General features: G+C 35.1%; 1 protein-coding gene across 7 annotated transcripts in view; it reads left to right on the top strand.

The window, feature by feature from the left end:
- FAN1 (FANCD2 and FANCI associated nuclease 1) overlaps window positions 1–10892 on the top strand; it is a 37352-nt gene extending 26460 nt beyond the window's left edge. For all 7 annotated transcript variants that reach the window (XM_074234258.1, XM_074234264.1, XM_074234262.1 and 4 more), the window contains 6 exons: window positions 201–365; window positions 954–1113; window positions 4834–4937; window positions 5628–5822; window positions 9347–9475; window positions 10673–10892. In XM_074234258.1, coding sequence (XP_074090359.1) covers window positions 201–365; window positions 954–1113; window positions 4834–4937; window positions 5628–5822; window positions 9347–9475; window positions 10673–10810 — 891 coding nt within the window. In that variant the 3' untranslated portion in view covers window positions 10811–10892. The remainder of the gene's footprint in view (window positions 1–200; window positions 366–953; window positions 1114–4833; window positions 4938–5627; window positions 5823–9346; window positions 9476–10672) is intronic.
- The last annotated feature ends 1712 nt before the right edge of the window (window positions 10893–12604 follow it).

Consider the following 12604-nt stretch of genomic DNA (forward strand, 5'->3'; position numbering starts at 1 on the left):
AGGTTGTACTTTATCATACATTTACTATGAGGAATATCAGAGGAGTTTCAGAACTGCATAAAGCAAAATTCAATGCACAGTCCTAATTTTTGAAGTTTATTTCGCTAATTTGCTAAGTTGAATAATTCACAGCAATCCATTAAACTAAATGAAATTCTTCCATATGTAAAATTCTCAAGTATGATTGTGTTGTACTCTAGGCAGTTCGCTGTATCACAGAAGGGTTGTTGGATCCACATGTAAGAACAGGACATCGTTTTTCTCTTTACCAACGAGCAATGCGACTAAAAGATTCTCCGAGTTGTAAAAATTTCAGCCACCTCTTTCATAAAATACCAGTTATAACTATTAAAGATGTTACCCATGTGAGTAAATTTCCTTTGGTTCCCACATAGTCAAGTTTAATTGACTGCATTTTTTCCCTTTATGCAGTCAGCAACTTAAGAACAAACTTTTTTTTCTATCTTAGTATTAGAAATTTTCTTTTTATGTTTTGAACAAAATCTGTTCTTTTTTCATATTTCTATCTTTATGAGCAATTGCTCACAGAATGTATGATTTACTACCAACATACAAAGTCTGCTATTTTTCTTTCTTCCTTTCAAATGAATAAAAGTTCTTCTTCTCCTTATGTTTTTTCTTTATATCATCTGAGGAAAAATACTATCAATGACATTTTGCTAGTATTTTTTATCCTGAATTGATTCCAGAGCAGTCAGTTCTACCAGTCATATGCTATTATGGGGGTGGATGGGAGATGGGGAAAACAACTATATAAATTCTACATTTCTTATTGTTGTAAAGATTATCAGCTTTATAATTCTGTTATCTCCTGACAACATATCTCTTCTGACTATGGTCACCTAGAGATTAAGAGAACATTTTGTTACTGCAGGAAAACAGTTGTATTAAGGGAGACTAATTTGTTTTGATATCGTTTTGATATTGTTCAGGTGACCATAAAAGGGAAAATGTGTCCCCAGAGTGGAATGGGAAAGTCTGTATTTCTTATGGAGGAAACTGAGACAGGAGAAGAATTTACTCCAACCACAGTCATGTGTTCAGTTGAGGAGCTGGCTCTAGCCTATTACAAACAGAATGGTTTTGACCAAGGTAAAATAATCAAAAACATTTTTTAAAAATAGTTATTAAAATATCTAATGTTTTTATATCTCCTTCTCTAGCCAATTAGCACATTTCAAAGTCAGATATTCTAAGATTCCCACTCTCATTGAAGAGCAGCAAGGGATGGCATCTTCTCATAGTTTTCTTTGGTGTCAGGTGTATTCTTTATAATTTTACAACACTCAGATTCAGTACTTTCCATTTATATTGTTATGGTCATTGTGTAGATAGTCATCTGGCTCTGCTTACCTCACTTTTCATGTATGTCTTTCTGTAGTCATCATGTCTTACTTACTTCACAGTGATATTCCATTCCATTCATGTAACACTTTTTGTTTAGCCATTCCCCAATCAATGGACATTTACTTTATGTCCAGTTTTGTTACCACAAAAAGTGCTGTTATAATGACTGGTATATGTAGAAACTTCTTCTCAATGGCTTCCTTTAGGAATATGTTTATCAGTGGACTCTGGATCAAAGGCTATAGATGTTTTAGTTACTTTATTTGCTCCTCAGTTGGCTACAAAGTGCTGCAACAGAACTGGCACTGATTTTTGGGGGTACTGGGGTACTTTCCATTTTTCCTTTCCTATTAAAGGGATCTCTTTCCTCTGAGTCCCAATCCCTACCCCATGGATAAACTAGGCCTAATCACTGAGTAACCTAAATAGGAAAAGAAAATAAAGCTTTGTATCTCAAAAAAGGAAAATTTAGTCCCTACAGAAGTTCCCAGGTCATATGGAACTCTCCTTTCAGGTAGATGAGCTCAAGAGATCAATTTTTTATGATCCTATCAACATATAAAAACATTCAATGGAATCCATAAGAAATATTTAAGATGTCCCTTTCTGTACCAGGCACATGAGAATTTCTCTCAGCGTCCTGGTACCAAAGTTAATCCTCTTTGAACTGGATTTCCTTTGAATCTCCTTTGGAAATTCCCAGTCTCCTTCTATTGCAAGGACACTTAACTGAAATTCCAAATTCACCAAATACCAGTACAAGTAGGCTAAATATAATATCAAGTAAGTCCTGAACAGGGTTGAGACTCCTAGGAAAAAGGTTTTAAGCATTTGGAGTTGAATACTTGGGATTTCTATGCCAGCAGACAAACATTATCCTATGGACCTTTATTTTCAATGAATAGATTCATATTACAGGTAAGAGTGAGCAGTCCAAGTCTGATAGAAAGAGAAAGCAAATAATATGAACAGATATGAGTTACCATAGTGTGCTTTAGCCAAGCTACACTAGTCAATAGTGTTTTGGGATGCAAAATTCAAAAACTTCTCGCATTAGCTGAAGTGTACATAAAGGATTACAGTAATATAATAGATATTAGTACTCAATAACCATCCTTTCAGGCAAAAATTGTCTCAAAAGAAACTCATTTGACTTTTAAGGAAATGTGCCCCCAAACTGAAAATTGCAGTTTAAAAGAAAGAAGGGGGGGGAGGTCCTGTTTTTTTATTGGAACCAGGGTATCTAATAATGAAAGTGCCAGGTGGAGAATCTTTCCAGTGAGTTCCCCAAAATTCAAAAAGCATTTATTAACATACTGTGGCATATGATTATGATGGAATGCTATTCTACCATATGAAATGATGGGCAAGATGCTCTCAGAAAAACCTGAAAAGACTTACACGAGCTGATGCAAAGTCAGATGTACTAGGTACAAAGTAATAGCAATATTATAAGATGATCAGCTGTTAATTACTTAGCTTTTTTCAGCAATGCTATGACCCAAAACAACTCTGAAGGACTTATGTTGAAAAATGTTATCCATCCCCCAGAGAAAGAACTGATGGTGTCTGAATACAGATTGCAACATACATTTTTATACTTTGTTTTTCTAGAGGTTTCTCTTTTGTGGGAGGGGGTGTTTATGAAAGAAAGCAAAGACTATTATGGAAATGTATTATTTGCCTACATATTTATAACCAGTATCAAATTGTTTGTTCTTAATATATAGAGGGGAAGGGAAGAGGAAGGACAAGAGGAAAAGAACGAATCTGGAATTCAGAGTTTTACAAACAAATGTTAAAAAAAAGCATTTTTACATGTAACCAGGGAAAAATAAAATATCTTATCCCCTATCATACTCCCACAAATGAATCTCACTCAGGTTTGGGAGCAAGGCTATATCTTCCCCCAGGTTTCTAGGAAGTAAGGATCTGGGATGATTCCCTAAAATTTCCACCAGTTTCCATCCTAGTATTTCAGCCCCTGACTTAGTTTCTACATAGCATTTGTTCTACTATTTTGACTTCTGAATGTACTATAGCCAATGGTTGAATGTGTCCAGGTCTTTGTTATAGTTGTGTTGGATCAAACCAGTTAGTCACTCTTCTGCTCTAGTTAAACCACATCTATTTCAGGAACTCATTAAAAAAAAATCTTGCTGTTTTTCACTTAAACACAACATGTCCAAAACTGTTCTCATCTTTTTCCTTAAGCCTCCCCCCCCCATTCCTGCCCCCATTACTGTACCCCATCCTCCCAGTTCCTCAGGCTTAATGATGTAGGCATCTTCCTTGATGCTTGCTTTCTATCCCTTATCTCCACCTCTACCTCCATGTCTAATCTACTGCCTTGGTCTGTTGATTTCACCTTTACTATAACTCTTGAGATGCTTCCTTTTCTCTTCTGATGTTGTCACCATACTAGTGTAGGCCCTCCCTTACCACCTCATTTCAGTTCTGTTGCATCAGCCTACTGGTGGGTCAGCTTGACCAAGAACACTTCACAATATATAAATAATAAAGGGATATGAATAAATAGTTCCCAAACTATTTGATACTGCTTCCTGGCAGTTCTATGGACAAGACCCTCTGGACTAGGCTTTCTTTAGCTGGAATGCCTGGAATCTCTCCTTCCTCATCTACAACTACTGGCTTCCCTGGCTTCTTTGAAGTCCCAACTAAAATCCCATCTTCTACAGGGAGCCTTTCCCAGTTCCTCATATTTTGCCTTCTCTCTTATTTATCCTGTATATAGTTTGTTTCTACATATGTGTTTACTTGTCTCCCACATTAGTCTTTTGAGCCCCTTTAGGGAGGGGATTGTTTTGCCTTTTTCTAATATGTAGCAGGCACATAGTAGGACCCTTAATAAATATTACTGACTGACTGTGCAGCCAATTACTTAATATTCAATTTGCAGTTAGCACATACTTACCTTTAATTTTCTGAAAAACAAGTAGTAAATATCCTTAACTATTATCTGGTGTGATGGGAATTCATCTTCTGGTAATTTCTATGGCTTCCTCTCTTTTCCCTCCAGTTTTCATTGACCAGGTATCAGATTCTACTTCCTGCCTCTTTGCTTTACCTTGGTTTCCCTTTTCAGGGATTTAATGTATTATGTGTCAAGACTTCTCCAGATATTTCTTCTAGGTCTTTGAAAATATCCAGAATGACATAGTTGATAATAACTGAAAAAAAATTAATTATCTTTGGAATAAAACTTTGCTTCTCTAAACCAGGCTTTCTTACATAAACAAATGACAATACCAATACATAATGTATTTTTATATTGTATCATAGTCCTCAAAAAGAAAATTTCTGTTACTAATTTAAAAGCTCAGCATTTTGTAAATATTTATCTATTTGGGGGTTGTTGCAATTAATTTAAAGGAAGAAATTAAACTTTGTCAAATTTCCATTTTATTACTGCATATCAAAATATATAAATGACTTTTACCCTAGGTATTCATGGAGAAGGGTCCACATTTATTACACTATACAGTCTTCTACTGTGGGACATCATTTTCATGGATGGAATACCAGATGTTTTTAGAAATTCCTATCAGGTATTTATCTATATTTTTAGTAATACTTTAAGAAAATAATTTTCTAGTAAGTCATATTTTTACTATTTAGTTTTATATGTGATATAGAATGAAAAACATTTATTTTAAATTTTTTGTTATTCTAAAATTATCATATCAGGGCTGCCCAACCTTACTTTTAAAAATTTTTATTGAAACAATAGACAATATATTTTAATTTGCCGTTTTAATAATACCTCTGCAATAGCTCAACTTCATTTACTAAAGCATTTAGTAAACCCACAGGGGGACACATAAAATTGCACTGTGGGTCACATTTGGACCGCCTTGCTATATAACATTATTATGGACTATAGCATACTATTTTATACTCTGTACTTATTAACTGATATTTTGAATAATTGTTTTGTTGAATTCCAAATTATTAGTAAATCAATCTTAAATATTATGAATTCAGAATATGCCATATGGGTATTTATTACGTTCTTGCTATTTAGTCAAAAATATTTTTTAAGGTTATATCAGTAGTAAAAAAATTAGCATCACAAATTACTTTTATACAGCCATCTAAACATCTGCTATGGCTATATTACCTTTTAAGAAGAAAGATTTAGATGAAAATGACATTTTATTTAAATTGACCTTTAAAAACTTGACAACTTTTGAAAATTTCTTCTAATTCCAGTTAGACATATTTAAATTTTTATACAGGCATTCCCATTGGATTTTTACACAGACAGCTTCTATGAAAACAGACATGATGCCATTGAGTCTAGGCTTCAAATGATTCAGAAGGCTTCTCCTGAGATACTGAAAGATTGGATTGCAAATGTATGGAATGCTCAGGAGGGTAAAGTAGCATCAGGAGTCACTTGGGACAGGTTTTCTTCTCTTCAGCAAGCACAGGTAAAGGGGAAGTGTCTGACATTCTGCCCTAAGGTTGGCCAGAAAATAATCTCTCCCAAATAAACCAGGGGTAGCTTCTGCTGAACATCTTCCAGCAACTAAAGACTACAGTAGTCTCCTTTCCTTCCTTGTGTTATTCCTTCTTTTTTCTTTTTTTTGGGGGGGGGGCTTTTTTTGCAAGGCAGTGGGGTTAAGTGATTTGTCCATGGTCACACAGCTAGTTAAGTATTAAGTGTCTGAGGCCAAATTTAAACCTAGGTTCCTGACTCTGGGTTTTTTTTTTCTTGCAAGGCAAGGGATTAAGTGACTTGTCCAAGGTCACACGGGTAGGTAATCATTAAGTGTCAGAGACTGGATTTGAAATCAGTGACTTCCTGACTCCCGGAATTGTCTTGAAAATAAAAACTATTTGCATTGTCTTGCAAAAAAAACTAAAAAATAAATAATGCTACTAGTTTTCCTAATATTGAAACCATCCCTGGTATAAATCCTATCTGATCATATTATATTATCCCAGTAATAAATTGCTGTAATTTCTTAGCTAATACTTTATTTAAAATATTTTTGCATTAATCTTCATTTGGGAAAGTGATCTTATAATTTTCTTTCTCTGTTTTGGCTCTTCTTTTTTTTTTTAGTTTTTTTTTTTTTGCAAGGTAAATGGGGTTAAGTGGCTTGCCCAAGGCCACACAGCTAGGTAATTATTAAGTTTCTGAGACCGGATTTGAGCCCAGGTACTCCTGACTCCAGGGCCAGTGCTTTATCCACTGCGCCACCTAGCCGCCCCTTGGCTCTTCTTGAAGTAGGTATCACTACCATATTTTTGTCATGCCGAATTTCCTTGAAAATCCAAAAGACGCATTAGGGATTATATTCAGGGCATGTCCGGAGACATCTGCCATTTTTTTAATTTCACTGAAAACATAATATATTTAACTTCAGCCTTTTACCTTTACTCTGTGTCTGACTCTCTGCTTCAGATGTGTGTTTTGTAAATAGCATACCTTGTCATTTTTACTTTTTAATCCACCCTGCTCTTCCCTTTCATTTTATGAGAGAATTCATCCCATTTATATTCATGGTGATTGCTATCTATTTTTCTCCTTCCTTCCTCCTCTTTTATTCTTTTCTGTGTCTTCTTACCCCATCTCTTTGACCTTCCCCAATCAACCCTCCCTTTTATCAATTCCCTCCCCTCTTTTTCTTTCCCCTTTCTCCTCCTACTTTCCTATAGAGTAAGATAGATTTCTCTACCCAACTGAGTATGGATGTTATTCCCTCTTTGTGCCAAATTGATGAGAATAAGTTCAAATAGTGCTCACTCCCTCCTTTCTTTACTCTGTTGTAATGTAATAGGTTTCATGTCCATTTATTTGATATAATTTACCCTATTCTGCCTCCTCTTTCCTTTTCTCTCAGTATGATCTTTTTTTCCTACCCCTTAATTTTTTAAATCATCATATCAAAGTCAACTCATATTCACACCCTTTGACTAAGTGTATTCCTTCTAACTGCCCCAATCAAGAAACAGTTCTTTAAGGGTTTGTAAGTATCATCTTCCCATGTAGAATTTTAAACAATTTAACCTTATTGAATATCATTTCTTTTTCTTTCGTTTTTTTCTTTACCTTTCTGTTTCTCTCGAGATTTGTATTTGAAGATCAGATTTCTGTTCAGCTCTGGTCTTTTCATCAGGAAAGATTCAGATTTCCCTATTTCACTGAATACCTATCTTTTTCTCTGAAAGAAGATGCTCAGTTTTGCTGGGTAGTTGATTCTTGGTTGTAATCTCATTCTTTTTCTTCGAGAACGTCATCTTCCAAGTCCTACAGTCTTTTTATATAGAAGCTGCTAAGTCCCGTGTAATCGTGACAGTGGCTCCTTGGTATTTGAATTGTTTCTTTCTGAATGCTTACAGTATTTTCTGTTTGACCTGAAAGATCTGGAATTTGGCTATAGTATTCCTTGGGGTTTTCATTTTGGGATCTTTTCCAGTAGATGACCAGTTGATTCTTTCAAGGACTATTTTAGCCCCTGGTTCTAGGATATGGGGACAGTTTCCCTTGATGATTTATTTTTTTTTCATTATTTTTAATTGATATTTTATTTTTTTCAACTACATATTATGGTGTTTCAACATTCATCCATATGCATATGTGTATTTATAAGTTACGAAATTTCCTTCCACCCTCCCTTCCTACCCCCCCCTTCTCAGCAGCAAACAGGTTAAAATTGGACATACACATTTTGTTAAACTGTTTATAGATTAGTCATTTTTGGTATGAGGAATTAGAACTAAGGGAAAGAGATTCATAAGAGATATTTTTTAAAAAAGTGAATGCAGTGTTCATCAGATTCTGAAGGATTTTTTTGTTTTGTTTTTCTTCCTCTGGATGGGGATAGCATTGACCAAGTATTTTTTTTTGGGGGGGTGAGGTTTTTTATATTTTCTTCTGGGCATTTTTTTCATTCTTTTGATTTTGTTTGACTGATTCTTGATGTCTCAGAATTGTTTGCTTCCACTTCCCAATTTTAATTTTTAAGGATTTATTTTCTTCAGTTAGCTTTTGTACCACCTTCTCCATTTGGCCAATTCTATATTGAAAAAAGTTGTTTTCTAAAGTGTTTTTTCCCCCATTGACCAATTTTGGGTTTTTTGTGCTTCTTTTTCCAACCTTCTGACTCTCTTTTCTTAATTCCCTTTCCTGGTTCTAGTTTTGCATCATAAATTGCCAACTGTACATTTCAAACTGCCCATTCTAGAGACATTTCAGTCTTATTATGTCCAAAACAGAATTATCTCTACCCCCCTTTCCCCATCCCCATCCCCCTAGATAGGGGTTTCCTTTCCACATCTGTTTTCTAAACTTCTTTTATTTAATTCAAAGACAGCACCTTTCTGTCCATTTTCTAGGTTTATTAACCTCAGCATAATCTTTGACCCTTTATTTTCCTTCATTCATCCTATGATGGTTTCAGAAGTCAGAATTACTAGCTGTATTTTTTTGGTGTTTAGAGTGCTCATTGATTAAACTTAAAAATGATTGCTATATTTTCTGGTTATAAAACCTCAAATCTGATTCATATAAAGAACAACCTGAGAGCAGCATATAATTGGTACTCTGTTTCAGTGTATCCCTCCACCCCAATCCATGATTTCATTGGCAAAGGGAACTCTTGGTGAAAAAATTCCCTTCACCGATGGAAGTAAGTCTTTCAGTTACCATCTTTAAAAATTGTCTGAGCTACTAAGAGATTCACTGACTTGCCCAGGGTTACATAACCAATGTATATATTAGAGGTAAGACAAACTCAAAATTTCCTTATTCTGGTGCTTTCCTGTTTATTGTATACTTATGTATATTTTCCTTAAAAGGAAAATATTCTCTTTAAAAGATCTCATTCTGGGAATAACTGTATTGGATTAATATGGTACTTTTTGTTTGTCCTAAAGTTACAGGAGCTTAGTACTTTTAAAAATGACCAAAAAATGGATTAAAAAATATTCTTGTTTTACCTTAAAGGACCTGGTATCCTGTTTTGGAGGACCTTTCTTAAGTGGTGTTTGTAGAATATTAGCTACAGATCTTCGGCATCACAGAGGGGGTCTCCCAGATCTGGTTGTATGGAATTCCTCCAATAATTATTTTAAGGTAAACTCTTGATAGAATTTAAGTCATATATCTAATTATATTAACATTTATCTCAGTTTAGCTTTGAATTACTAAATGTTAATTACTGATAGTTCTAATACCTAATATAATAGCTTTTGTTTTTTAATATAGTTTTGCTTTTTTAAGATGAAAATCCCTCTACTTCTCTATAGTATTTCTGATTGTAATTTTGGTGTTTAACAAAGAGATTTGAGGAACATTAATGAATTTTTTTTCAAATCTATTAAGGGGCATTACTATCTCTCTTTTTGCCTGTATTCCCTTTATCAACTGCCTTCTACTCTCTTTGGTGATTTTTTATCATGATATCAAATGATATTTCTCTCATTTTAATGATTGTATCATTATCAAAGACATCACTATCATTACTTCTAAAATCTAAAATCTCCCCCCCCAAAGTTCTCCCTTGTAACAAAAAGCATGAACTGTTTTAACTTTTACTGAACCATAGGTGACTAAGATGCTTGATGAGAGAAGCGTAGTCCAGCCGCAAAGAGTCTATACTATAATAGGTGACTTACATCTTCACTAGATGACAGATAAGGGAATAATGGGGGGCGGGATACAACCCTGAGATGTTGCAAAAATATGTGAAAGATATAGCAGAATATTAAATTGGTGGCAGGGGTCAGCCTGGAGTGAAGAAGAAGCCTAACAACAAAAAAAAGCAAACTAAATTAGACTTCCCAGATGTTCCTTTCATTTTTTTCTTAACATTCCATCCCATCCATAGCTCCTATTTTATTCAGTCATTCATTCTCGAACTGATAAATGCCCAGTTTGTTTCCATTTGCTGCGGCTGTTGTTTTGCTGTAACAGAAAGGCTTCTTCAAATTTTTTTTTTTTGCATTTGGGTCAGAATTTCCTTCTTTCTTAGATCTCTTCAGGGCATGTCTAATAATGGAATCACTTAGCATTCCTAGACAAAGATACTGAACTTGAATTTCTTCAACAAGTATTGTTACATTTGGAGTTGTTATTTGCTCTGCTAGTCCCCTCCTTCCCCTGCTCGAGAAAATGTAGGTAGTCAAGGAAGGCCTTTGGAATGATTAATTGGAAAAAAATAAACACTTGCAATTGTTAAAAATAAAAAACCCTGCCTTGATAAATGTTATAAATTTTTACAGCTACTCACTTAAAAGTATTAATCAGATTTTAACACTTTTTTAATTCTAGTTGGTGGAAGTTAAAGGACCCAATGATCGTCTTTCCCACAAGCAGATGGTTTGGTTGGATGAACTACAACGATTAGGAGCCCAAGTAGAAGTCTGCCACGTAGTTGCAGTTGGAGCTAAGAGCAGATGCCTCAGCTAAAGATTATAGTTTGAGTCATGTTTTGTCATTTGCTGTTTTTTTTTCCAAAAGAATAAAATGTTACTGCTACATATATATGTTTGATTTTGACTATTTCTGTTGCCAGGTTTAAGGGCTCGTTTGAGAATATGCAGCAGGTACACACGTATTTATCACACACTTTCACTGCTACTTGTTCAAACCAGTTTTCCTTTTTTTTCACAATCCATTGTTAGACTTGTACAAAGATCCAGGGAACGTGGCATAAGATCAGTAATTCATCTGAGCTCTCCAAACTTTAGTTTTCTCCTCTCTAAAGTAGCATCTGCCTCACAGTATTTTATGCCAAATATCGTTTAACCACACATACATTCCATTTTTGAATCCTACTTACTTAGTGGATTAAGGTTGTTAACACTGCATATTACCACTATGTGCTTGAAGTGCTCCCCCTTCCCCCCCATCTCACATCATTCAGAAATCTACTTTCCTCTCTCACTTTGGCCCTCCTCCTTGCCAATGCCAATTCTTCTACATGCACCCAGATCCTGTTGTTCCCAAACTTCTTCAGGACATTGCCTCCATTAATTATCCCCGCCCCCCCCCCCCCCCCCCCCCCCGCCATTTCTAGTCTTCATTATCTGTTAGGTCCTTGCTTACTATTTACAAGCACATCCTTCCTTGTAAAACCTCTCAATACTCTCCTGGTTAGTTTTTCTTTCTTCCTCTTTGTAACTAAATTCTTCGAGAGATCCCTCTACTTAGTAGTGCCACTTTCCTTGCTCTAATAAAGTCTTTGAAATTTGTTTTATGACCATCTTTCATCTACAACTGCTCTCTCCAGTTAGCAAATCAAATGGTCTTTTCTCATTCTTGGATCCTCCTTTTTCTGTAGCATTTGACACTGTTGATCACTCTGGATACTCTTTCCTCATTAGATTTTTGTATTACTCTCTCCTGGTGCTTTTCCTGCCTGATGGCTTCTTAGTCTTCTTTACTGGATTTTCCTGTAGATGAATGTCTGCTTATCATAGTTGTTTTCCAAAGCTGTCTTGAGTCCTCTGCTCTGTGTTCCATTTCATTTGGTGATCCCTTAGGTTAAGCAGCATCTTTACCAGCTAACTCTCCATTTTCCATCAGCATTTCAGCTTGTTTTTGATTTGCAATAGCTAACTCGTCTCCCTGCCTAGTCTCCATTCAGTTGCCAAGATGATTTTCTGAACATGTCACCACTCAGTGAGCATGAGACTTCCATTATTTCCAAGAGCAATTTGGTTTGTCATTTAAAGCTTTTAATAATGACTCCTTCCTATCTCTCTACACTATAGCTCACACTCTTCCAGCACACTGACCTGTGAGTATATAAACCTATTTATGTTTCTCTTTCATTAGAATGTATGCTCCTAGAGAGCAGAAGCTCTTTCCTTTTGTATCTCTAGCATTTAGTATAATATTTCTATTAGCCCAGGAACTTTCCTTGTATATATAGAAGATACTCCCTGTGCATGGCAAATAGAGTCTAATGCTTTATTCCCATTAGTACACTTAATTAGAAAATAATAGAGATATATACAATGTTTCAATGCCTTTGGGTTGGATAGCTACAAACCCGACTGATAATAATATCACATAGCAAGTAACTGAAATTCTATAAATAGGAAGTTTTCTGCACTCCTATTTCAGATGCAAATATTCACTTTTTAAAAATTCATACCTTTCATCAGTTCACTATACAATAGACAAGCACCAGAACTGATTGAAAGTATTTTGCTTGTGAAAGTATAATGTAATTTTTCTCCAGAATGTCACAAAATT

Source organism: Macrotis lagotis, chromosome 4 (assembly GCF_037893015.1).
Source record: "Macrotis lagotis isolate mMagLag1 chromosome 4, bilby.v1.9.chrom.fasta, whole genome shotgun sequence".
Classification (NCBI taxonomy): domain Eukaryota; kingdom Metazoa; phylum Chordata; class Mammalia; order Peramelemorphia; family Peramelidae; genus Macrotis; species Macrotis lagotis.